This window comes from Pungitius pungitius, chromosome 19 (genome assembly GCF_949316345.1).
Source record: "Pungitius pungitius chromosome 19, fPunPun2.1, whole genome shotgun sequence".
Lineage (NCBI taxonomy): Eukaryota > Metazoa > Chordata > Actinopteri > Perciformes > Gasterosteidae > Pungitius > Pungitius pungitius.
The window spans coordinates 7,660,816-7,686,879 of NC_084918.1; the positions used below are offsets into that span (position 1 = coordinate 7,660,816).

Genomic DNA, 26,064 nt, shown 5'->3' on the forward strand with positions numbered 1-26,064 from the left:
CAAAAAAGATAAACACATATCTGTTGAGGTGTAGAACAACAGAGAGAAGATGACACGTAACCTGCCAAATAGCATCTATGTTCAAATTGAATAAAACACCCACTGAAAATATGCAAAGGCAATGTGATTAAATGTTCAGAGACCAAAAGACACGCTGAAATGACTGTCAAAGCAGTCCTGATCTCCAGAGGACATCTTTCAAATCAACAGCAATAACAAATTCTTGCTACTAAAATTATTTTAATTTTTTTTTCTCTTGTGGCAGGGGAGGGGGGGGGGGGGGTTCCGCAGCAAATTAAAGATAGGTTTGGATATTTCCAAACATTAGCCACTTTGCTCCATCCTCTATGAGCCCAAAAATAAAACTTTGATAAGTGTGCGTTCAGTGTACATAATTGTTGTTGAGCCTGCGTGGGTGCGTACACTCTAAAACAGCCTCATTAACGAATAACTGGCATTTTCCAGGAGAGTCGGGAACCAAAGATGACATCGGTCTGATGAGTCTCTTACATAATTTATATCCCAAAGCATGAAGCATCTCTGCACCTTCATGCTGAGAAGGGCCCACTGTGCAGCCGACCTGTGATCTCCCTGCATGTGCTGTTGCATACGGATTGAAGGACCAATCCTGAAAGGAAGAAGGAAAGTCTTAGAAGAGAAAAAGAACAAATGCTCTAAAAATAAAAAATAAAATGGCCAAATGAGTTGAGGGCTTTTTAGTGACTTTTAATGACTCCGAGTGGCCTACAAAGCACAGTAAAATGCCATCTGTGCTCCCATTAAAAAAAAGGGAGCCCACATTTGAAGGCTCATTGTACTTTTGGGTGGACACATTTAATTTTCCAACATGGCAGAAAACTTGGGTAAATCTATTGTTAAAGCTACCAACAAAAAATACCAATTGGGCTCGTAAACCTTAAATAATTAAGGTATCTTTAATACAATAACGTTGTATCAAGGAGCAAAACAGTGTTTTTAGATAAGACATGAAATAATAAAAAAAATAATCCTCATCTTGCACTTAAATTCTGATGTACGGAAATTGTATTATTTACATGAAGCAATAACCTGCGTGTTTATGTTTACATTTGTCATTTGTGTGCACAGGCTAAATGTTAATGCACAAACGGCTGTCTTAATTATCTAAGGGGATCATATGGAAAATTGTTTTCCATAACAGTATGCACATAATTAGCAAGCTATAGGCCAGTTGAGCCCACTCTCCTAATCACTGTGATTCACTGGCAGTTTTTACTGCTTTATGCAGTCCAATTGCTGGCATCAGCAAGCGATCAGCAGGACTTTCTCTTTGTTCTCAGCTACATTCTGCTACACACAAGATGAAGAAGTGTGTACACGTAAATAAAAGCAAATGGCCATCAGCAAAGCTCAAGTTTCCATACGCTCACATGCATGATATCATCAACGGTGAATGCAACCATTTCCCAGGCCGAGCGGTTGTTGGCTTTCAGTCCAACACCACTGGAAGGAAAAGCCTCTTCTATATGCAAGGGTTGATTATGTTTTAAAATACTAGTATCACAATAAGGCTCTTAATTCTTCTGACATATTTTCTCCATTTTTTTTCGTCCAATGTCGTGCTGGCTTTGTTTTAACCATTTGACCACTTCCAAGCATTGAAGAGGACTTTGTCACTCAGGAATGTGGTCCTTTCAAGGAAAAAAAGTTTGAAAAAGTGAGTTTTATCAAATAAATTGTCGAGCCGTTGTAAGCTTGATTGAGAAACGCACTGCCTTATTTTCACACCAATCCCTGCAGCATATCCTCTTTTGTCTTCCTCTAAGTAAGTAAGAAACTACTATATTTCATATTCACCAGACTACTCCTTAGTGTTTGCCTTGCACAAGCTTCTTCTACAAATACCAAAGTCTCTGTATGGACCTTTGCACGCACACCAGCTTCCACACAGGAAGCTCAAACGTGTTTGTCTCCTCAGACCTAACACCACTACGTGTATAGTACAACAGTGCCTCCCTCCACAGCACTACAAAGATCATATTCAACACTGGAATTCTCCAAAATAAGGTGAAGCAACACAGTTTGTCCTTTGACCCAATCAGAGAACTCAGCTGCGGTAATTGGATGTTGCTCTGCTAAATTAGACAACCTGCAACTTCCAGAATTGTACAAAACAGCAGGTGACTTTTTGATATTGAATTACAGTGATTTTGCATTTGCTCAGTCCACACTTGAGTTGCAACAAAACTCATTCAACACCAGATATTATTGTGGGATAAAAGGCAATCACCTGGATTAAAATATGAGACTAGTATGCTAATGTAAGTAAATTGCTGTAAATCAACTTGTTTCTCTTCAACTCTTTGATTCATATTTAGTAACGCCCTGCATTTAGTTGGGTGGGTGGAGTGGGGGGGTCTGTAATAATGTTTGTGGGTGAGAGAGATTGCTTGAGGGAGGAGGCTGGTGTGTGTGTGTGTGTGGGGGGGGGGGGGGGGGGATGGGGCGTATCAATAAAGTTTGATTTTCAAACAAATGGCAATTACGTGATGAAAAAATAAATTGCACCAAAGGGTGGGGACCCTCCACTTGTTACGTATGGACGGCTCCTTTGCTTTATCGTAGAGACAGAAGCATGTGGTTATATATCAAAATATATGTTTGCTTGATGCTGGTTGTGCTCCAATGTATTGTATATTTTCATTTAATGTATGTTACTCTATAAACAAATATACAACTCTTTTTTCTGTCATGAAAGTCTTAGAGGGTTTTTTCTGTAACCAGTGCTGCGTTATTATTATTATTTTTGAATAAGGAGTCCTTCAGCATTTCAGCACCGCGGACAGCGACTAAGAACCAGCTGATCACATTCTCTGTTCCCTAGAGGCCTTTGGGTTTGGTCAAATGCCTTTTACCAGACTCTCCCTACAATTAGACAACATTTTTTTTCTTCAACCTGCTGCCTCCAAGTGCAACGTCCTGTGAATGAACAGTGATAAATGCGCTTAGCCTATACAATACAATATCTTTTATTAAGCGGGACATTTAGGGATTTGTCTATTATTTCCACAATGTACATTTGGTGAGCAACGTCACTGAACATTAAATCCGTCAAAGCTACGCAGATTCCGAAATGTAGAACACACAATAATTTGAATATGTACTTTAGAAATTATATAATAATGCTTTAATAAAAGGGCTCTAAGTTGTCTCTGGTGGCTGAAATATGTTGCCTTTTTTTCTCTTTTAATAAACTCGTCGGCGGCCTACATTTGGCTTATGTTTCAATATGTTCAGCATCCAAACGCAACACCATTGACGGCACAAAACATAAAGTAAAAACTTCCATTCGTGCAAAAAAGAAAAAATGCCTTGGGCGTGAGAACACTTCTTCTCTGGTTGTCCATAATTCCACATACTTCACTTGGACGAAAACCATATATTCTTTAAGGCTATACAAACATAAAATAGAGCATGACACACTCGGCCTGTCCAGGACGTCAGTTCTTCCACTCATCATCTTCGCCCTTGTCCGTTTTCCGAGGTACACCCGTTTGTCTGTTGGCAAAGTTTGTTTTCCAAGCAAGAAAAAAAAATCCACATTCCCGACAAGCACACGCCCCTGGCCGATCGATACTTTTAATCATCCAGATTGCGTTAAAGTCGACTGATGGATTCGAATATATGAAACTCCAAGGAAACGTTCATATTTGACTAGATAGTGGACGATTGAAGGTATACAGATATTCGTCGGCTTCCTTGGCGGACAGGTATTTAAGTTGAAAATAAATGGCATGGGTTTTTTTTCTCGTTTTTTTTTCTTTTTCAGAGTCTCGTGCGACGTTGAATCATCGCAGGTTAGATTATAGAGGAAATACTAGAAAGCCTGAGAAGGTGGAGTATTTCCATCCGCCCATTAAGGTGCCTCGCTCCAGCTTCAGAGAGACGCGGTCCTCCCGTTCGACCATCAGAAGTACTCCGTTGCTCGCCGCCTCTCTCGTAACGTCCTGGTCACCGGCGAATGCTGATATAACTGGATAATCATTCTGCATCAGGTTCACCTGCAAGAGAGGGGAGAGTTCGGTGTCGTGCCCGGGTCTCTATTGAGTGCTGACGGCAAGCCAACTGCTTAACAATTGCTCACCTGTATGGTTTGTCTGTTGTAGACCTTCACCACGTGGAAGCTGAAACTGTATATCCCCCTCCTCGGAGCCTGGAAAACACTCGCTTTGAGATCGAAATGGTTGCCGATGTTCACTAAAACCTGTGACCAAGGAGGGCAAGAAAAGAGACACGGCATTAGATATTTCCCCCGCGCAAGCTTCACTGAACACAACATCTGTTTTTTCATCAATCTCATCGTTTGCCCCTAACGCGCTTAGTGACTGCACAGAGGCGTATCAGGCTGGTATGCCAAATGGGTTTAAGGCTGCGCTTCAGTCGTAGTTTGGGATGGTTTACATTTTGATGTGTAAAATAGGCTGCTGTCCAAAAGCAAAAAAGTGGAACATCCTAGCAGAAGCAAAACAATGCACGTCAGTCCAACTGAGGCCTAAGACCTATATATATGTGATCTATCCGCATGAATGAACATTCGTTTTGATAGAGCATCCCCGAAATCCCACCAATTACGCAAGGCATTAAATTAACAATTTCCCAAAGAAATTGTATAATTCTATTATGGTTAGAGACACTCATGACTCAGATCAGCCAGAGTGAATACAGTGGCATAAAATACATCGCATGTATTGTAGAGAGAGAAAGAGAAAAAAATGAAAACTATTTAGGAGCTATGGATACGACTAATATCTCCTTAATATTAGACTCTGGCAGAATTCTGCAAAATTCAGTAAACATCTGACCTGGTCAAAGTAGATGGTCATAGACGTGTTGCTCATATCTGACGGCTCGTGGTTGGTTCCACGCACGGCGGAAAAAGCCACTTTTGCCCCAGCGGAGCGGACGGATATGCCAAGTGAGGAGGTGACCCCTCCGTCCGAAGAAGGGTTAGAGTCGCAAACCACAAGACATTTTCCTTCGAGCACGATGGGCTCCGTATCATTCTGGCCGAGGCAGAAAGCCGAGTTGCATCCCAAGAGAAGGACCAGTGCCAGTACGGCGCAGGGTCCCGGGCAGCGCGAGGGGACCATGGTCAGATCGTTGATCCCGTGCACACTGATACAGCCCGGCAGCCCCTTGGAGGTTTGTTAGTTCTCGATCACCTGGTCCGGACTTGGTACCTTCTCTCCCCTCTCTCTCCCTCTCTTTGTTCCTCTATCTGCAATGCTCCCTCGCTTTCTCAAAGAACCTCTGACACACAGACGCACTCCGAGTCGCTCCGGCGGTAACTACCCTCCCTCCTAGGCGTCTGAGTTGGTTTTGGGAGAGTATTCACTCAGCTGTTGTTCCAAATCCTGAGATCAAATGAAAATAATTACATCAGGCAGCAGTGGTAAAACAATTTCAAATAGTTCAGTCGTTTATCGTGCGTGCGTAAAATGGCTATCGTGCGTAAAAAAGGCAATCGCCATCAGTAAATAGAAAAATTAGAAAAGAAATCGGGTGATGTTACACATTTCATACTTTCCGTTAGTCGGATCAAGAGTGCCACTGCGGGTGGTCTCTTATAACTCTGCGCCTCAACAATTGGTAACAAATTATAGTGTCGAATTAAAATGACGTTACAGTTATCTTTTCCTTTCTCTCCAATCGGTAATTGTAGCAAAACAATCACTTTGTGGGCATTTCCTTTGCCAAAAGGTGAATCACGACCTACCTGTGCAATCCATCGCGCTGGTATGCTCTCTGTCTCTCTCAGACTGTGAACTGAGTGCTCAGATCGGTGGTGCTACACAAGCACGAGTCTCTGGGCTCCTCTCCGAGGGACAACTCACGCCCATTCTTTGTCTATGTCACTGCAAGGAGACTCTTCAGAAGTATCCCGCAATTAAGAGCACATGGACTTTGTCAAGAGACTTTGCTTACATATTCATCATGTGGATGTTGTGAGCTCACAGGCCCCCTGGGAAGACAGAGATCACTTGCAGTCATGTCAATGTCTGTCATTTACATGATGATTTCTCATGTCCCACCCTGCTTGATCTGAAAGGAATGCGGGTTGCAGTGGATAACCTTGCTTTTACTTGGTACATACGCAGCACGCATGTTGGCTGTATGCAACTAATTGGAGACTTAAACAAGCGATCTTAAGAGTCCAAACAAGATACTTGTGCGCCATCCAGTGGTGGGTGTAACAACTACTGAATGCTTATCCAAAATCAAATCTAAGCACTAGTGTGATTAAAATAACAAGAGCATCTGGTTGGCATGTTTCATTACTTGGTGGGTGTGTACTGGCATATCAGCAAATCATTTCTAATGCACATCACGTTTTACAAACTCTCCACGGTTTGATTGAAAGAAGTGGACCCTTCAGAAAATACGCACTTCACAGAGAATGTCCTGCACCTCTCTGTACTACCCTTGGCCGTTTTTTTTTTCAGTTCTTGACACGCCATCATCCTTTGAAGAACCGTGTAAAGTGTTCCTATCAGTGATCCCCACCTCTGAAAAGTCTGAGAGTCGGCCTTATAAGCGGTGAACCCTCACGAATACCTTTTAATGAGCTGTCATTTACCGATGTAAAGATATGTGAACTGACTACATTATGCATGGGACTCACGTCTGCAACGAAGGGCTCTGTAAATAGACTGTTTTCAGCTTCACCAGCTGAAGAAAAAAGTGGGAGGGAAGTCTGCTTTTCCTTAAACATAATTCATTGGAGCTGCATTTTGAATACCACCATTTTGAAAAACCAAATCATTCCTTTAAGGTTTGCATGTCACAATGAATAAGCATTTGAAACCTTGAAAACATTCTCAATATGAGGCTCACACAAAGTGCATATAACAGCCATGTGTAAAGAAACACAACTTGCAGATACTCAGCTTTAAACCTAATTGTGTTGATCCTTTCTCAGCACCATTTGACAAACATTGCACTGTCAGAGCTGGCTGACAGGCCATGCGGAAGAGTGACATCAGGTATCCAAGAGCCACAACTGACCTGAGGCCATCAGAAGGACACACAAAAAAAAATCATCAAATGTCAAGTACGGGGGACATGAAAGGGAAAGGGATGTGGCCTACATGTACATGGCATTGCCATACCAGGGGCTGCCATTGCCCTAGAAGGGACTTCACTTCCATCAGGCAGCATGATCGGCCGGACTGGGAATGTGTTATGGTTATTTTTCATGACAGCTAGCAGAGCTACTAGCTTCCAGGAATGGGGAGGTTGATTATGTGGTGGGACTTAAAGCAAGACATCTAAAAACCTATTCCAGTGTGTCCTTCTTCTATTGCAGAAAATAAATGAATTAAATATCCAAAAATTCAGAAGAGACCCAACCTGCATACTCACACCACCATGATTTCCACTGCTTAAAATACCCACCTTATAAAAAATATATTTCCGTCCATCTGTTTGTGTATGGGTCTGTGTGCAAGTCTGAAAAACAAAAACTTTCCCACATAAACCATAATATCTTTAAACCTGAATTAGTGTTACCCACATAATTGTTATGATCAAGTCTATACAGGAAAACAAAGTGCAACGTATGTGTGTGGCAATGCACATCTATGCATGGTAATGATTTGTTCAAATGTCATGTGAAACTGACATCTTCTCTAGGTTAGTTGGAATCCATTTATTTTTAATGAGCGTTGTGGAAACCCCATGTTAGATCATTGTTGTGCAACATTATGATGATTATGAGTCATCATTACGTTTTTCATCTTTAAACGCCAGAAAATAACCCTGATTATGTCAGTTATCGGTCACTTTCTGTTAATTAATCAGACCTAGTTACAGAACGACAATTGTAAAACTGAGTCCAACATTATGTCTCATACTGTAGGTCGGTAGGCTACTACATTGCAACACAACTGTATAATCTCTGAGTGGAAATTAGCATTTTTCCGCTTTTACTTTGAAGGCAATTATCGGCCTTGTCCACCGGAAACTAGTTGTTGCCCAGGGAAGAAACTTGACCGGACGTCACCATGGCGACTGGACGCGGAAACTCTGGTAATTTAGTGACATTATCGACGACTCCATCAACGGATTTGTTTAGCTAATTTAAGGGGTTAACGTAGCGGTGTTTGGTTGCTTTTCTAACGTGTAACATTAAACCAAACTTCTTTATTTATATATACATATACATAAAACATAGTTAACTTATACATTTGTATTTGACTCATAGAGCAGCGCAACACATGGCGGCACCAAAAGCGGACATTTCCAGGATGCGGGCGGTGAGGACGTCGAAAAGAGCCGACAAATCGTCCCCAGCGTCCACTCTGAACTTAATGCAAAGGTAATCAACCAAAACGTGGCTTTCCCTGCTGTTCAGAAGCTGTGGCAGGTCAAGGCTTGGTCGCCCTGCAAGATAAAGGATTTATAGACCGTGTTTGTACTGAAACTCAGTCAAAGCACCGCACAAAAATCAGTACCAATGAAGTAATCTGACTCTTATTTTAATGTAGAATAGCAATACATTTCCAACCGACAGTAGCGATTTAGCATTCATAATTGTTCTTCTTTTTCATAGTCACAGTTCTGGCATCTTAACTTAATGATCCAGTAAACAACTTAATCAGCCTGATAAAAGCACAGCACGTAATTGTAAATATGTATATACGCAAACAGTGATTTAAATAGACTTTTTAATCTGTGATTCAAAAAGTAAGTCTCAACAAAAAGGCTTTTTTCTGGAACCAGAGAACGTTTTGCACTTTTGCATTTCAATCGAGTCAAATTGTTACTGATAGCTCTTCTGTCCATCCCATCCTCAATTAATGTATTTTCTTCACTAATGGACTGAACTAATAGACACTGAACATGATTTGTGAACTCAGAAATTGTTAAAATTGGTATACGTAGCACCAACTTTTGTCATTAAAAGACTAGTTACTTTATTTCACCATTTATCATAAAAAAACCCTTTTTTTCTTCACTTCTTGCAGCGTGAGTAGGGGTATTCTCTGCCAGAATTCTGTGGGAACAATTGTGTTGGACGAACTGGATGTATGAAGCATGAAGTAACACTCTCCTTTGTTGTTTTCTTATCTTAGGTATATTTTCACACAAGCATTTTGATAAACAGTGTTGTTTTGGTATAATACCAAGTCTACTGAATGACAAAGACAGACATGGGTCGTTTCATTTTGTTACCAGGAATGCATAATAAGACTGCCTGTCAAGAGCTCATTTGTCTCATTCAGCGATCCCTCTGAAGAACTGCGTGCTGAACAACAGGCGGCATGGAAACCTGCGATGTCACTTCCCTTGTAGTGACGTCTAATTACCGTTTTCCTCAGACTGCCATCTGAGATCCTGATGAAGATTCTATCGTACCTAGACGCCGGCGCTCTTTTCAGCATCAGCCACATCAATAAGCTCTTCTTCCAGCTTGCAAATGATGAGTAAGTAGCAGCCAGGTCGTGTTAATGCGACATAAACCGCACATCAGATACATCAATCACCAACACAATCCAGCAGAGAGTCCTTTTGTCCTTTTGCTTGAATCATGTGAAAAATTGGCCAGTGCACTAAAACACAAAACTTAAGACTAGTTTGTTTATCACAACAAGCAAATCCCCAAAGACATTGAGTCATAGAATACACACATTTCTAAATAAATCCTGCTTTATGGCATCAGCAGATTTTTCTTCACTATTGTGGCATCCCATTTCTGGATTTCTATATATTATATATTGTACAAAGACATCTAGACTTTATTTTTTAAAGCAGCTTCCATGTCCACCTCAAATCCGACAACTTTAATATGATATATCGGAAGAGTGGATTCAGGGATTAGTGACCCTTAAAGTTGCTTCTGCACATCGGGTAGTACCAAATGTGGTAGTAATTGTATTAAACTGACATGTGAAAGAGAAACTAATGTTCATGGTTCAGTGTAATCTCCTGAGAGGTTGTAATTTGTGCAGCCTGCACTAAACCATTAATTCCCCCCGATGAGAAACAGAGCCATGCAAACTAAAGCCAGCTACCTGTCACTGCACACTAAGCTGTGAGGAGAACTTCCTTATGCCCTGTCATGTGACGTCTTTCCAGTACTGCTCAGAACACCTATCTTTCTATTAATTCCTGCTTTTATGCCTTATAAATTATACAAAAATCATTCAACTTTTCACAGGGTGATTTCCATGAAACCTTAATTACAATAATAATACATAAAGTAAGAACTTCAACACATGACTGGGCCTGTTAACAGGAAATAAAACTTTTATCAGAACGCAGCATTTTTCTCTACCAACACACAAACAGATGACAAAAAAAAACAGAAGAACATTTAAATTCAGGAATAAGTCAGAGAGGTTATATCAGTATGGCAGACCTATTATTCCATATAAATAAATCATTTGTCAAATAATCTTATGAAGTTACCTCTCCCCTTTCTCTACCTTTTGAATACCAACCATGCAGTGCTCTGTGGAGCAAGATATACATAGCAGGGTTAATCAAGAACAAAAAGCGGGAGCCTATTTGCGTGGACGAGCTGTTGCTGAAGACGGCCGCGACGGAGGTGCAGGATCGGGCCGCGGGCTGCTGGAGGCGGCTGCACTTCACGTCCGTAGCTGCGTATGAAATGAACAAGTGGAAAAGTCATCTTAGAGCCATTAGCCTTCACACCGGGATGCCCAGCCAAACGGAGCGGGTCCTCAGGTAAGAGAGGCCAAAGAGAGGCCAAAACTGCTCTACTCTTGAAAACCACTTTAATGAAGTACCTTAGTTATATGTGGGTTTTTTTTTATTTTATATGTAGCAAGTACTTAATTTCACTAACCAGACACTTGAGTAGCCTGTCAAGTGTTGTTTGTGAATAAACTCTTAAATGAGGGCTTACTGTGCATTTTCAATCATTCGAGTGCTTCAGCTCTCAGCGTGAGAAAAAAAAAAAAACTCTCTGGCAATCCTTGTCATTTAGTTTAATATATCACAGTGTGCGGCTTTACTTTCAGCCAAAAGGAAATGTGTTGATCTTGTTTTTTTTTTTTTTTTATACCATGCCCGTAATCTGCCATCGGTAGCTGTTTTTAAAATTGGAAGCAGCTCTGCGAGGTATCATGGGGACCCGTGTCTAGTTGGTGGTTAGCAAACAGTAAAACTTTGGAGATCCATCCTGTTAGGAAAGTTCAAAAAGGTGGAGACGAGGGAACAGTTCACGCCGCTTCGCCATCAAATAGAAAGCGGGGTTTGTTTTTCATATCGCGCTTATTGACAATTTCTTATTGGAGGTGAGAAAGGAGGTATCTGTCCTGAGCAAGATGTCTGCCCAGGGGGATGCCGGCGCGCAGGGGAAAGCTCCCTCATCGCTTTGTTTTTATAACCTCTGATTAGAGGCTGTGCGGCACTCAATTTTCAGTTCTGTGGCAGTCGCTGTGGTGCAGAGGGGAAGCGGAAATAATTGTGTTTCTTGGAGATGCTGTCGGAATTGTTGAAATAAATTACTTATGGCCCCCTCTCTCCCCCCCCCCAACTGGTCGTCCACAGCACACTCCCACACATTCATGCGCGCACACCCTCCCCTTCCTCCGGCCTCACGCCTACTCAGACAATTCCCCCCGTGGGGAGTTTGTCTGTGAGAGACACTGAAGAGCATGCGATTTACCTCTCGGTAATAATCATTTCACAAGACATCACACACACGAAGACAATGCAGAGCGAAATCCCCCGGGTCATCTGGGGCCTCCTGGGATGCTCCAGTTTTTAGCTTTGTTCCTCCACTTAATTGATATTGGATGGTGCCTCGGCGAGACGCAGCAGGGGAAGCCCTGAATCACATTTCAGACAGAACTGGATCAAGAGATTTATCACAGCAGCTGAGTTTTCATTGCATTTGTCGCATATCATTTCATTAAGTGAGTATGTGTGATCGGCCAGTAATGACTATCTTAATCTAGATAGTATCTATAATGCGTGAAGTCTTTTAGTTTCAGGTCTCCCTTACCAAACTATACCGAATACAGTGTAAACAAATGTGTTTTTTTCCAAACATCTGCCTAATATTGTCTTTGCTATATGCCGGTGTCGTGTCACCTCTTTCCAGAAACTTGCACGTCAGCTGGGAGCTGACTGTGTCTGATCAGTCGGGGCGTCAGTGCACACATGAACCGAACTGGTCCCGGTTCTGCGAGACTTCTGTGACTCTGTGCTGGGGCGGAGGAGGCTACCAGCAGATTTCCACCCTTCAACTCCACGGCGTCAGGAGGATAGCCCTCAACTGCCCCGGCCTGAAGAAGTGAGACAGCCAACGTCCATCCTCTCTCTCTCTCTCTCTCTCTCTCTTTTCCCTCCCTGAATCCGACTGTTTTTCCTTTGTCTTCTCCGTCAGACCTGGACGGCGGTCCCTCATGGCGAAGTTAGACATGGAGGCTCTGGCTGAACGCGCGCAAGTCATTGGCCAGGACAGACTGGTTGAACTGAAGCTGCTACAGCCCGGCATCGTCATCGGGGTCTGGAGGGTAATTAGTTCTCATGCAGCTATGACCTTTTTGAATTATTATTCGTTAGCTTTGAGTAGTTGGAGCAACTAAAAATGACAATTAACAATTTACCTGAAATTCAAGGGACGGCTGTCTTTGCAGGATCAGTCCTCAGTTGCATTTGTCATGGTCACCCTTCACTTCCACAGGCTGCTGGAAAGAAGCAGCCAGGGGTCTTCTGATTGGTAGGCTGCACTTGAACAGGCACCTTTCTATTCACACGCTCACATGGCCTGCGGTGTATCCTCGCCGCCAAGTTTCAGTCTCACTGACACCTGTGATTCACCAACATAGGGCATAATCTGATTAGTTTTCCATGAATCTGAAAAAAAAAGAAATACTCCAACGTGTGATAATAATTAGTGGAGCTGCTTAATCTTGAAGGCAATACATTGATCATCTGAGAGGAGAAACAAAACATCATTAGGCCCACACAGCAGTCTTGATGGGGCTACGACCATTAGTGAGATGGCACCTATTATGAGCGGGGGGGGGGGACTTCAGCATGGCGGGGACACAGCCCCCTCTCCTGGTTTCATGTGAGAACAAACGTTAGAGTACATCGTGATTCCTGTCCACAGAAGAAACCTCTAACATACCTCATTAATCAAATACTGTTTTCTTATTGTTTTTCCTCATCTGTTTACTCTTAGTGTCCTTTTATTTGTTCCCCCTCTTTTAGCCCCTACGTGGAGCCAATAATTAAATCCCCTCATGATGACATAGACCCTGAATATGGTCTCCATGGTTACCAACTACACATTGTTCTCTACAACAGTGCGTGCACGATCATGTCCAGAAGCTTCCCCCAGATCTTCTGCAGGAGAAGTACATTTACTTATATTTACTAAGACTTAGAGCAGGTATAATTCAAATTTGTCAAAGTTATACTGAGCAAGGTTAATACAAAATATCTATGATTAGTTTGCTTTGTCTTTTTTCCCCCTTATCATACAAAATATGGTTATAATGCCACTGCAGCCACAAGTTCAACACAGACAGATATTTCTCTCAGGACATCAGGAGTGTGACCTTTAACATCAACATTCTCTGCTTTGTCCAGCTGGCACATTGTCCTTTGTAGCATCCTGCACGTTGCAGTTTGCTTTTCAACTCTGACATTTTCGGGAATAAACTAGATAACATGTATTTGCTTTGTTCATTAAAACAATTGTAGTATCATTGTTTAGCTCCACAATTTAAAGGACTGAACATATTGTTTTGAGGCTTTTTAGCCTTCTCTGATCAAGTGACAAAAATGATTATTGTTTTAGATGAACTCGTCGTTTGTTCTTGCCTTTTAACAGCTCAGATCAGCGATGGCCTAATCCAGCTGCCTGCCATTAGCAGCACAATCATATCGCAGCACACACCTCTATCCAGCAGAATCAACCTTCCCTGGAGGTGTGAGGCCCTGCAGGGCGCAGTGAAGGTACAGCATCAACTGCAAGCACAACACATACATCACAAACTTGTTGGTTAAAGAAACAAGCAGACCACATGATTTTAGTTGATTTTTAATGTTAGGACATTAAAAAAGCTCAATTGATTAAAAGAATTCAGGATTTATTTAGACAGTTTTGACTCATTTGATTATAGATAAAGATTTCAATTTTAAACAAGACTTACCGTATTTTCGCGACTATACGGCGCACTGGATTATAAGACGCACCTTCAATGAATCGCCGATTTTAGAACTATTTTCCTATATAGGGTGCACCGGATTATAAGGCGCATAGAATAGAAGATACTGCAGTAAAACGTTTGACTGGGGCTGCGTTGTGCATCCACTAGATCGGGCTGTGCTAAATCAAACGTTATTAAGCGTTCACTCCCATGGTAACGTTGTTCAAACGTTAATGTGGATATTAACAATATCTCTGAACCTCCAACTTTCGTTCTTGATTAATGAAAACATTCTTGGCAAATGCTTTCGTGCATCTTGCACCGAGAGGCAGCGCTGGAACAGACGGTGGCGCCTCGCGGACCGTCAGCTCGATCCCGACATCCAACTACGAGCTTTTTAACTAGAGCAGCTTTAATATACGCTGTTGGAGCTGGAATTACCGCGGCTGCTGGCACCAGACTCTCCCTCCAATGGATCCTCGTTAACCAGTATGGATCCACCAATTGATCCATATATATGGCGCTCTCGTTTTATGAGAAAAAAAAAGGATTTTAAGTGCGCCTTATAGTCGCGAAAATACGGTACTTAATTGAACCCCACCAACAATGATAGTTGAAAACAGAAAAGAGATCCTCAAAGTTTATTCCACAACATCTTGCCAGAATTGCTGCATCATGAGTTTGACTCTACTGGACGAATTCAAGACCCCTTTCTGGTGTGTCGGCTCTCCGGTTTCCATGGAGCGCCAGAAGACGCCTGTCTCCTACGACTATGACGGGGAGCACTTCCTGATCCACTACTGCGACTCAGATGGTGAGGTGAAGATGAAACTTGTCTGGATGAAGGAACAGGAGCAGTTTTTTGTCATCTCATTAGTTGTCTCTGTGTCTGTTTGCAAAGTCAACAAACATTTCAATAGAAATTACTGAACCTGCAGTATTTCTTGAACAGGTTGTAAGGTTTTTGTGATTGATCTTTTACCATGTCAATTAAACATATGTGTACTGCATGATCTCTTTGTATCATTTTATATCAGCAGACCTTTTTAATAGACGTAAAGTCTACCTCCAGAATAATCATGTCCTTAGTGATAAGTTAATACATTTTAATAACAGGACGGAGAAATGATTTACTGACTTTTTTTGTATTTTGCAGAAAAGGTTGTTGTTCAAATGAGGATTTTTCTATATTTCGTATTTAAAGTTTAAATGCTGCACAGGTAAACACATTTTTATTGGATTTAAAAAAGAAATAGGAATTTGCTTTGAAATTTAACATTTACATTTTATAAAAAATGATTGAATTGCAAAAGCAGCATCATTGGTAAAGTATGTGCAGACGTACATGGTATTTATTTCCGGTTTTAAGTTGTTGTGTAAGCCTTTCTGTGAATATTTATCACGGTGACAACTGAGTAGGCCCTCTTGACCTATTCATTGCACTATTACCCAAACAAAAAACAAATAGAGCTTAAAGTTATTTTTACCAGCAAACTGTTTTACATCACTCCACCAAGGCGTTTAATAAATAAAAATAAAAACATTTTTACATGCAGCGTAAGCATGTTGGAGGATAGAGGATTGAACTGTAGATTGTACACACACTTATGAACATTTAGGCCCCAACACTTAAACAATATTCCATAGTCATCCTCCCTCATTGTTACTTTTATCATTTAGCAGTTCTCTTCCAAACGACAGATATATTAATTCGGGATCCTTATTGATCATAATTTATATTAGGCTTTCATCGTGTTTTTGCTATTGTTCTTTGTCCACACATATAGAAGATGTGCTTTTGGCTTGACCTGTGTGTCCACAACCTTGAGCATCCATTAATATTAACCATTTACTCTTTAAAAAAAAAAGCAACATAAACATTTTAAGTTTTCTGAAGGAAGTCATCCTTTACATGTTCAAATGCAATGAAACTATTAACCACTTTTGTCTGAATCACGCAAATCAAGTTTACGTTTTCTATTTTCCCATACGGCCAAATTACCTCAATTGCATTGTGACCCATTATGCAATCACTTTCAGATCAAAATTGAGTATAATGTCGACACCCTGGGCAAGTCTGGCAGCGGCAATATAATTAGTGTAGGAGCAATGGTTGGAAACAGTTGCTGTGCTGTATATCATGGGCCAGCACTGCTGATGGCAAAAAAATAACTCTGGGTAATAGGATTTCAGAGGCACCCCTTCCCTTTCTCTGTGAGGGTCATCATCACCTTGAAAAGATGCTTATTTTGATCCAAACGTATCACCAACTTCGCGGGAAAATGAGTGCCGAGGGACAACGAAAGGCAACAATATGTGATGAATTGTTTCATTTGATTCGTCCTATAAAGCTCCAAGATTAAGGACAAATAAGTGTAATGGGGAACACAACATTGTAAGGATCACAAGGAATCCATACGTTGTCATTTATGTCATAATTTGAACATGTGTTATATTCTCCAATTCCATCCTCATCAGGGCAGTTTAAAGGCTTAAAGGCTGTGGAATCTGCACGCTGTATAGATGAAAGCCATCTAGCAGCACAAGGGATGGCTGACTTGACAATTTGAAAGCCTTGACAAATTATATGAAATTGGCCATTACCTGGACTGGATGGCACGTACCATGTATGACTTCCAGGTTACAGGTGTGTTATAAGACGTTTCCATCACAGTGGCCTTCGTGGTGCGGTTTGCTGTCAAACTGCCAATCGTTCATTCTCAATTTTATTAGAAAAACCAGGAGTCAAGGGTATTGTGGATCAGTTAATGGACTTGCAAGAACATAGAGCCACTTATTCAAAGGTTTGAGTAATAGCTGTATAAAAACTATGGATATGTGGGACAAGGACTAGGAAACCTTGACTGAAAGTAATATTCTTTATGGGGTTATGGAAATTATTAATTTAATGTTCCAACGGTGACTTTAAAAATAAGTATTACTGGAAACACAACTATATGCTGACGTAAATTTGTTTGAATATTTTGATATAGGTAGGCTTCCAGTAGATGGCTCTCTTTAGTAAACAATGGGAGACTCCTTGAAAGAGCACATGCAGTTTACATTGACTTCAAGTTTACAGACAAAACATCATTTTATAGTAACAGCAATGTTTAGTTTTATTGTCACTCTTTTCAGTGGATCATTTCTGAACTAGAAAAGGTTTTCCACCCCCCCCCTTCTCAATTCTTTTTTTTCTTCTTTGTTGCTCTTTGCAAAGTAATTGCAAGCCCAGATGTTAATCACAAGTTTAAACACGCATGTAAACACTTGAACAACGATTAAGAAAAAGCCACAGTCAAACCACTGAACGGTACAATTAGTGACATAAACCTTCACTAAACTCATCTTTCTGAGTTTCCTCACAGGCTAATCTTGGAAGAAAATTGCTTCCATTTTTAGCCCCTAATTCCCTCCCCTGTGAGTGACCAGCTGCGTCCGCGAATGTTTCAGCCTCGGAAGCCAATGAAACCGTCCTTTTTTTAGTCCTCTCATCGGGAGAAAACAGTCAACTAATGAAATTCTCCAGGGGGTGCTTGATGGTGTGTGTGAGTGTGTTTCTGTGGACACAATCAAAATATATGCTTTGTCCTGTTTTCATTCACAATGACCTTCTAAACCGATTGTCTGAGAAAATATTAGAGCTCAATTGACGTCTCCGGGAAAAGACTGGGAGATAATCACACTCTTGTGCCACACCGATGCGTGCAAAGCCTACAAATACGCCTTAACCCCGACGTCTCAGGTTCAACACCTCATTGGGTGTGTACTTAATGTTCTGAAAAACCTCAAACACAACAACCCAAAGCACCTCTGCCACAAGTCATGGAAACTGTTCATCCAGGAAAATGTCTGACATTGTCATTCCTTTATATTGCTGTAAGGGAACCTCTGCGACTGCGCCACTGGGCAGCAGTATCCCTCCTCTCTCTCTCTCTCACATTGACTTCCTCAGCTCTTTTGATCGCGGTAGCGAAGTGCAACGGGATAGTGGGGAGAGCTGTGAGGGGTGACGGCATTAGAATAGGCTCATGAGGCCCAGTAAGATCCCTGGTTCATCACAACTAGACTTCTGTGAAGTCCATTCATATCGAAGCTGTGTGGATCCAAGAGCACGATGAGCAATGTGACTGGGGGGGGACATTTGTGCTGCCATCATGGACCAGATGAAATATCCTGCATATATATATACAGTATATATATATATATTGTCAATTATCGAAGTAAATTTACTTTAGTGTGCGTTCATTTACACTTGCAATTTGTTTCATCTTACAACTTTCAGTTAATAACAGCAATGTGCGAGCCCGTATGATTATCGTGTGAAAGTAATATGATGTCAGCGCTAACCCTGCAAGACTCAAACCACACCGCTTTACCGCCGAATAGCCGCTAGCTTACACGCTAAGGCTAAACTGGTAGCTTGAGTCCGTTGCAGATTTACACACTACGTACTTATACTTTCAAAGTGAGCGTGTACGTGTAGTCGTTTTTAACAATAGTGAGTATTGGCCGTTTAGACGAGCACTAACCTGTGGGACAGATTAAGTTCAGCAGCAAAGATGACACGAGGCGTTCATTTACATATATATATATATATACACTCACCGGCCACTTTATTAGGTACCCCATGCTAGTAACGGGTTGGACCCCCTTTTGCCTTCAGAACTGCCTCAATTCTTCGTGGCATAGATTCAACAAGGTGCTGGAAGCATTCCTCAGGGAGTTTGGTCCATATTGACATGATGGCATCACACAGTTGCCGCAGATTTGTCGGCTGCACATCCATGATGCGAATCTCCCGTTCCACCACATCCCAAAGATGCTCTATTGGATTGAGATCTGGTGATTGTGGAGGCCATTTGAGTACAGCGAACTCATTGTCATGTTCAAGAAACCAGTCTGAGATGATTCCAGCTTTATGACATGGCGCTTTATCCTGCTGAAAGTAGCCATCAGAAGTTGGGTACATTGTGGTCATAAAGGGATGGACATGGTCAGCAACAATACTCAGGTAGGCTGTGGCGTTGCAACGATGCTCAATTGGTACCAAGGGGCCCAAAGAGTGCCAAGAAAATATTCCCCACACCATGACACCACCACCACCAGCCTGAACCGTTGATACAAGGCAGGATGGATCCATGCTTTCATGTTGTAGACGCCAAATTCTGACCCTACCATCCGAATGTCGCAGCAGAAATCGAGACTCATCAGACCAGGCAACGTTTTTCCAATCTTCTATTGTCCAATTTCGATGAGCTTGTGCAAATTGTAGCCTCAGTTTCCTGTTCTTAGCTGAAAGGAGTGGCACCCGGTGTGGTCTTCTGCTGCTGTAGCCCATCTGCCTCAAAGTTGGACGTACTGTGCGTTCAGAGATGCTCTTATGCCCACCTTGGTTGTAACGGGTGGTTATTTGAGTCACTGTTGCCCTTCTATCAGCTCGAACCAGTCTGGCCATTCTCCTCTGACCTCTGGCATCAACAAGGCATTTCCGCCCACAGAACTGCCGCTCACTGGATGTTTTTTCTTTTTCGGACCATTCTCTGTAAACCCTAGAGATGGTTGTGCGTGAAAATCCCAGTAGATTAGCAGTTTCTGAAATACTCAGACCAGCCCTTCTGGCACCAACAATCATGCCACGTTCAAAGTCACTCAAATCACCTTTCTTCCCCATACTGATGCTCGGTTTGAACTGCAGGAGATTGTCTTGACAATGTCTACATGCCTAAATGCACTGAGTTGCCGCCATGTGATTGGCTGCTTAGAAATTAAGTGTTAACGAGCAGTTGGACAGGTGTACCTAATAAAGTGGCCGGTGAGTGTATATATAATAAATATTTATATTTAAGTGTTCAACCTTGATGATGTTGCTGACATTGAAAATGTATTCATGATATAAATTCAATGATGAAGCCATGTACTCTACAGGTGGAAATTCTGGATTTTATGTTAAGTTGCATACAATGTTATCATTTTCTGCTTAAATACATAAGTAAATAAAAATTGAATTTGTATGCGGTTATTCTTTCTGCGGTTCACTTTCTTACATGGGATCTTACATGTAGAAGAAAGTTCAATTGCTAAATGGAATTCAGCTATTTTACATAACTGCCCTGGTATTCGGTCTCGAACAATGTCTGCTCCCAAAGGTCTTCATGTCCTTTTCTCATCATTATCATTTTGGATAACTGGACAGTAAATGTTCTTCGTTTCATAAAGTAAATCATCCAACACCATTTCTCTCTCTCTGTATCATCCCTTTCTCACACAGGTTATGTGCGCCGGGGGTTGAGAAGGGTGGAATGATTCAGCACATTATGCAGTGTTGTAAAAGCGCTTTCAACATGTTCTCACGGATCACTGGTTTGTATCAGCCTCACAGTAACAGCCGGCGTCAGGCTGCTCTCTGAGCAGATGCTCGGACGGCAAGTACAGGCAAAACTGCTCTCTCATCCTGCTGAGGTTGAATATGAGTTCAAAAGGGTTGCTTCGTTAACAGCACCAACTTATGCATAAGGAGCCGTGAACATGACGATTCACAGGGGATCGCAACCATCCTGTTCTATCTCGAGCAAACAGCGTTAGCTCTGTCTGCACTTTTGGCATTCTTTGTACTTGTTGTTACGACGGGGGGGCGGAAGCAGGACTCAAATGCAAATGTCCAAAAATACTTTATTCCAAAGTTTATATGAAAAAAATGCCTAGGCGCAAACCGCAGACCAGGACCACACCAACATGGAAAACAGGACAAAACGCACACATGGCTTAAATACACAGGGAAGGTGCAGGTGATTGGACACAGGTGGAATCCATCAGGGACACGGCAGACAATCACAGGGGGTGACAGGGCAGGAAGTGAAGCTTTCCCAGGAGGCAGGAAACTACAAAATAAGGCAGGAAACAAACCCACACGGTGACACTAACAGCACCATTAACATTCCTCTGTCGACTTGCCTACCCCATAAGAGAGCTCTTAAGAGGGCAAATTAAAGGCTTATAATGTTGTGTCTGAACCTTTTAAAGAAAAAAGTGACACACGTTCAGAAATTTGATTATTCAATGCTTTTTATGATACATTTAAAGCTAGCCTGCTAGCGAAGCTTAGCCCTTTAGACTTGAAACAGGGCAAACAGAGATTGCTTTGTAACAACAAATAACTCATCATAAGGGGTTTGATAAGTGGGCGTGGCATGTCCCCCCCCCCCTCCCTCCCTCCTCCATAAAAGGTGGATGACAGCAGATTAGGTAATACTAGGATTATTGTCTTTTATTCCTCAATTGCCTTATCATTTTCTTATTTTCTCCTTATTTGTGGTACTAAGCCGGCTGTAGTCAGTTTTCACTCAACAGATAACAGATTGGTACCGACCTTCTCATCTGACTCACGTCAAAACAGCTTGCTGCCATTGCAAACATTGTGTATCCAAGACAAGATTGTGTCATTAAGCAGAAATCAACATGTTGTTTTCTAACTAAAGCAAATGTTAAATCCAGCACCTTGGATGTTGGATGCACACATCAGGCAGGCTTCATCGAAAACAGCCCCTTGCTCTGCATCTCTGTTAGCGAGTTCCTAGAACAATTGGTTTTCAGGCAAAGGTCTGTGCCTGAGGCTGACTCTATTGATCTGAACCACTATTATGAGGGAGATAAAGACAGAGAAAACAAACAGAATACAGAGGCAGAATTTTGAGCGCACAAAGATAGCCTCCCTCATTATGGTCCAGCGGACACAATGATTTCTTAGAAAAACACTGCAGTTTTACGTCATGGTGCCAAATCTACTCTGTCAGAGACAAACCAAACCTTGCATTGTTTATTTCCACCCTCCAAGGCTCCGCATTACCAAAAAACCAAGCGGTTCTTTGTATCTGTGACTGCAGTGTGTTGTTTAGACTTGACCCAGGGGACCATTAGCCATCGCTTGTGTCTGACTTGTTACCGTGAAGTGCCACGTGGAGTTCTTCATCGCCGACTGAAATGAAATATTAAACAGGGAACGTTTGTGGTCACCGCCGAGGATCTGTGCGGCTGCAGTGCATCACGCTGGAAAACTACATTGGAACGTACATGTGAACACACATACGCTGCATATCCTTTAAAAGTCTTGGGCTAAGTGCTTGCCAGCGTTTTAAGTGGACAATAAATGAGCTATTACACACACATTCAACAGAGCAAGCGATCTAGTTGGCGTTGATTGCCTTTTAATCACATCTCTGTTGTGGGTGGGGGCACCTGTGTGTGACACCCGTTAGAGATGATGGCTGTCACTGTGGCTCGGATAACATTTTCCACGTACTTGCACCTGTCGTAAAAAGCAAATTAAGACAGATATTTGGGCAGTCTGCCACACCGATACTTTAGGGTTCGGTTTGGTGCTATTTATGCTTAGATGTTGAGAAAGCAACATGCCAGGAGGCAAACAGAGCAGTATGTGTGGTTAGTTAGTTAGTTAGTTATGTCAGTGTGTGGTTAGAATTGCTCACGATGACTAGATTCAGTCTTAATTAATCAATAATCCCACCAAAATAACCTCAAATGTGGCGCACCTCGCCTCATTAAGCTGTCACATGGATGAAATGCTTTTAGTCACTCAAACACCCCGCGATTGAATGGGTCAAATCTGCATCGCAGCAAAAAGATGACAAGGCGGCGTGTCAAATGATGACCAACGCGTCCAAGTAATGAGCGCTGTTAGCCGTTAGTTGGGGTGAAGGCTTTTCCATCGTCTCTCTTACTTTGTGTGGTTTGTGGTGAGAGTCTCCATTTACAGGCATGATGATGATTGATATTATCGGGGTCCCAAATTTTCCGCTCGAGTCTCCACACTTCAAGATCACTCACCTCTGGTATTAGTAAGATGAATGATCTTTCTTTATTTCAAACTGGAGAGGTAATTTAACTTTTGTGCTCACGTGAAAGCGATAGCAGTGGGGGGGAGGGGGGGGCGAAACGCAGCTTAACGGTGATTGCTGGAAATGGAAGGGATTATTTTTCATGTTCACTTTAAACATCCTCTACTGTTCATGATGCTGCGTGGAGATTGAAGATAAAGCCTCTTATTTTAATGCAGATTAAATGGGCATTACAGGGCTGGGGAGAAACTTGATTTGCCTAAAAATGACCTATATTATAATCAAGGTTTTTTTATCAATGTCTTTTGTCCACTGAAAGTGACAAACTAGTGAGAAAGAAAGGAGAAATGGCAAGTGGCCACAAGACGGCACCGAAGCGCCTCTGGACTTCACCTTTTCCATCTTACTCAGAAGGCTTTCCAGTAACATCTGGTTGAGGGATTTTTTTTGTGTGTGTATTTTCAGTAAAAAATATTGCAAAGAAAAAATAATGTACCTTAATCCAAGAACTGATCATTCTGAAAGTAATTTCTGAGGATTGCACAGGTCATATTGTAATGCAACTCTTTTGCAGAGAGTTTATTTTTCTCGGTCCATAAATGTTTGCATGATAATCAGCTTTATTGTTTTCCCGTCAAAGCCTCGTTTGAGCAATTTACCGCCGGTCACAATAAAACGATGCTTGACGTCAATTTTAAAAACAGCAGTTCAGGCTTCTTTGTGATTTCAATGCAACTTCAGGCCAGAGATTAATAATGATTCACATTGATTTCACTCAGTTTTTTGTTATTTGCAAATAAATCTCAATTTGGTAGATTTTTAATTCATCACCTGAAAAAAGCTATTTTCTATTTTGTGTGGTAGACACCAAGTGAAGAAAGAGGCTGTTGCTCTGACGTTTTATGATTAAGGGAATAACACTGCTTAATTATGACTGGTTACCACTGGCGGCTTTAGTCATTCCATAACATGGTACGCAACGGATTTATCAAATTCTGCTTGCAAAAACTCTAAGAAGGCAGGAGGAATTATTTATGACAGCAGCACTATTATAAGAGTTCATATGAAGGCAACCAAGGAGTGGTCTCTATAGTCAGACAATATCTGTGTTGGGATATGCGACACACAGTAATACAATAACATACTTTAATCTATTTCTGTTTACTCATTCAAAACATATTGAAATTGGTGGAACTTGAGTAGAGGAGAAGTCCCAAAAATAAACACATCCAAGGAATAAGAACTGCGTTGAGTGACTTTATTTCATGTGTGATGGCATTAAATTGTTCCCATCACTGCTCTCGTGACCCCCCCCCCCCCCCCCCCCGAGGACTTCATTTACCAGCTCACACACTCTCACGTCATCACTTTTGTCGCCGTTGTCACAACCTTGCGGGCCAGAGCACAGGCTGCATCTCAACAGAGAATATTACCCAACACTCGGAGGACGACATTCATCAACGTCACGGGGCTTTTGCCAACAGTGCATTTCTTTCTGTGGGTGATGCGAGTCCATTTCAGTTGTTGCGGCGCCACCGCAGGGTACCTTGCTGGGCAGTATCTCTTTCAAGGTTCTTCAGTCATACGTTTCTGCTGATGAGAACTTTCTCTCTCAAATTCTGTGTGCCCTGCTGCCAGTTCTAATGTTGTCTTGCTGTGTAGCCACATTGGGGGAGTTTACGAATTGCGTTTGTTTGATTTGACTGAAATATTGATTGACAATTCACTTTACAGTATTGAGTGGAAATTCTGTTTAAAAGAAGCTTGGGAGTGAATAGACCTAGACCTTTAGGTTTGAGGGAAACATGACAGCTCTTCCTTGTAATCAGGATTTTGACTCATGTGCAGAATGACCACACAACAACATGTAGGTTTTTGCAACGTTCAAATCTTTACTGAAATCCTAATTTTACAAAAATGAGGACATTTGAGTCAATAATAACTGCAAAAACAGCTGTGCTTTGCGACAAAAACAGGAAGAAAAAAAAAGACTCGGAACTGTAAACGCTTTTCGGTTCACGAAAATACTGGATGGCATACACTGGAGGTCTGATGGTTGATAACATGACAGAAGGAACACTGGGAGGAATTCACAAATGTTTTGTTGGCTTTTTGCTGAATGTGGTTTAGCGGTCCAACAATCCAAAATTCATAAAAACCCAGAGCCCCAAATCCTAAAATCTATGATGTGAAATGGCTCGATAGGACGTGCTGTCCACCGTTGCTCAGCAAAATATGACTTTCACACAAACAGACTGAGGTGGAGATATCTCCACCTTCCAGATGGCCAATCTGCATCAAGCACACCTTGTTTGTGGGTGTTTGCAACACACCCCCTGTAGACTTGCAATATACACATGCATTACACAACATCAAAATGGCCTAAATGCAGTTTAGACATCCAACTTTCAGGAGCAGATGCATTGTAACATCACCATAATTTTATGCAGCAAGTGCACCTACTTTACGCGGATGGCATCTCTTACAAAATCCGCAGTCTTGGCATAAGCACAGCTCTGGGGGCTTTATGTTAGTTAGAGCCTCTAAAGAACAACAGCCTTTTAAAAACACCAGAGGGAATTTACAGCGATTCCACTATCTTAGAGAGTCACGCAAGAGATACAGCCAACACACCAAAAAAATCACATTAGCTACTGGAAAGCCTTTTGGTTTAAGAAGTACAAACACGTAACCCCCATTGATGAGGACGGCATGCATGCACTAAATCACGCCATCTGATTTATTGTTTCAGATTCACAGAATGAGCTTTGTCCTTGGCCTTTTGAACGCGTTTGGTGTAAATCCTGAATATAAGTGTTTTCGAAAGAAAGGGTAAGAAAATGTCGGGACCAAGATGAACGGAGGCAGCTTAAGTATGACTAACATCTTAGAGAAAGCCTCACAGCCATGTGATTGAGTTACGCGGGGACTGTAAAATATATAGGCGGGAAAAAAATAAAATGCATTCGTAGTATTTCCACATCAAAAACAAATCACAAACAACAAACAAAGCAGCTATGTGCACATTGTTTGCA

The 26,064-nt window shown here is 41.8% G+C and overlaps 2 protein-coding genes across 3 annotated transcripts; one reads left to right on the forward strand and one right to left on the reverse strand.

The window, feature by feature from the left end:
- Positions 1-2,992: 2,992 nt before the first annotated feature.
- On the reverse strand, positions 2,993-6,060 carry cbln2b (cerebellin 2b precursor). Its single transcript, XM_037456353.2, has 4 exons — positions 5,756-6,060; positions 4,842-5,393; positions 4,124-4,243; positions 2,993-4,040 (listed from the first exon to the last, which is right to left on the reverse strand). Exons 2-4 carry the CDS (start codon positions 5,127-5,129, stop codon positions 3,843-3,845), a joined length of 606 nt encoding a protein of 201 aa, XP_037312250.1. The 5' UTR covers positions 5,130-5,393; positions 5,756-6,060; the 3' UTR covers positions 2,993-3,842.
- A 1,958-nt stretch (positions 6,061-8,018) lies between these two features.
- fbxo15 (F-box protein 15) lies at positions 8,019-15,177 on the forward strand. Of its 2 annotated transcripts, XM_037455233.2 has the most exons (10): positions 8,019-8,067; positions 8,243-8,356; positions 9,360-9,464; positions 10,489-10,728; positions 12,113-12,304; positions 12,398-12,527; positions 12,651-12,733; positions 13,231-13,376; positions 13,856-13,980; positions 14,838-15,177. In XM_037455233.2, exons 2-10 carry the CDS (start codon positions 8,256-8,258, stop codon positions 15,102-15,104), a joined length of 1,389 nt encoding a protein of 462 aa, XP_037311130.1. In that variant the 5' UTR covers positions 8,019-8,067; positions 8,243-8,255; the 3' UTR covers positions 15,105-15,177. The 2 variants fall into 2 exon arrangements, with proteins under 2 accessions (XP_037311130.1, XP_062415318.1); XM_062559334.1 differs by lacking the exon at positions 8,019-8,067 and having other exon boundaries at positions 8,074-8,356.
- The last annotated feature ends 10,887 nt before the right edge of the window (positions 15,178-26,064 follow it).

Bases quoted from the DNA above. Each gene is read 5' to 3' on its own strand.
- cbln2b (XM_037456353.2), bottom strand. From the start codon at position 5,129: ATGGTCCCCTCGCGCTGCCCGGGACCCTGCGCCGTACTGGCACTGGTC. The intron at 4,244-4,841 runs GTCAGATGTTTA...CCTTGGTCACAG, and splicing joins TGACCATCTACTTTGACCAG to GTTTTAGTGAACATCGGCAA. The intron at 4,041-4,123 runs GTGAGCAATTGT...CCTCTCTTGCAG, and splicing joins ACAACAGACAAACCATACAG to GTGAACCTGATGCAGAATGA.
- fbxo15 (XM_037455233.2), top strand. From the start codon at position 8,256: ATGGCGGCACCAAAAGCGGACATTTCCAGGATGCGGGCGGTGAGGACG. The intron at 8,357-9,359 runs GTAATCAACCAA...CGTTTTCCTCAG, and splicing joins ACTCTGAACTTAATGCAAAG to ACTGCCATCTGAGATCCTGA. The intron at 12,305-12,397 runs GTGAGACAGCCA...CTTCTCCGTCAG, and splicing joins AACTGCCCCGGCCTGAAGAA to ACCTGGACGGCGGTCCCTCA.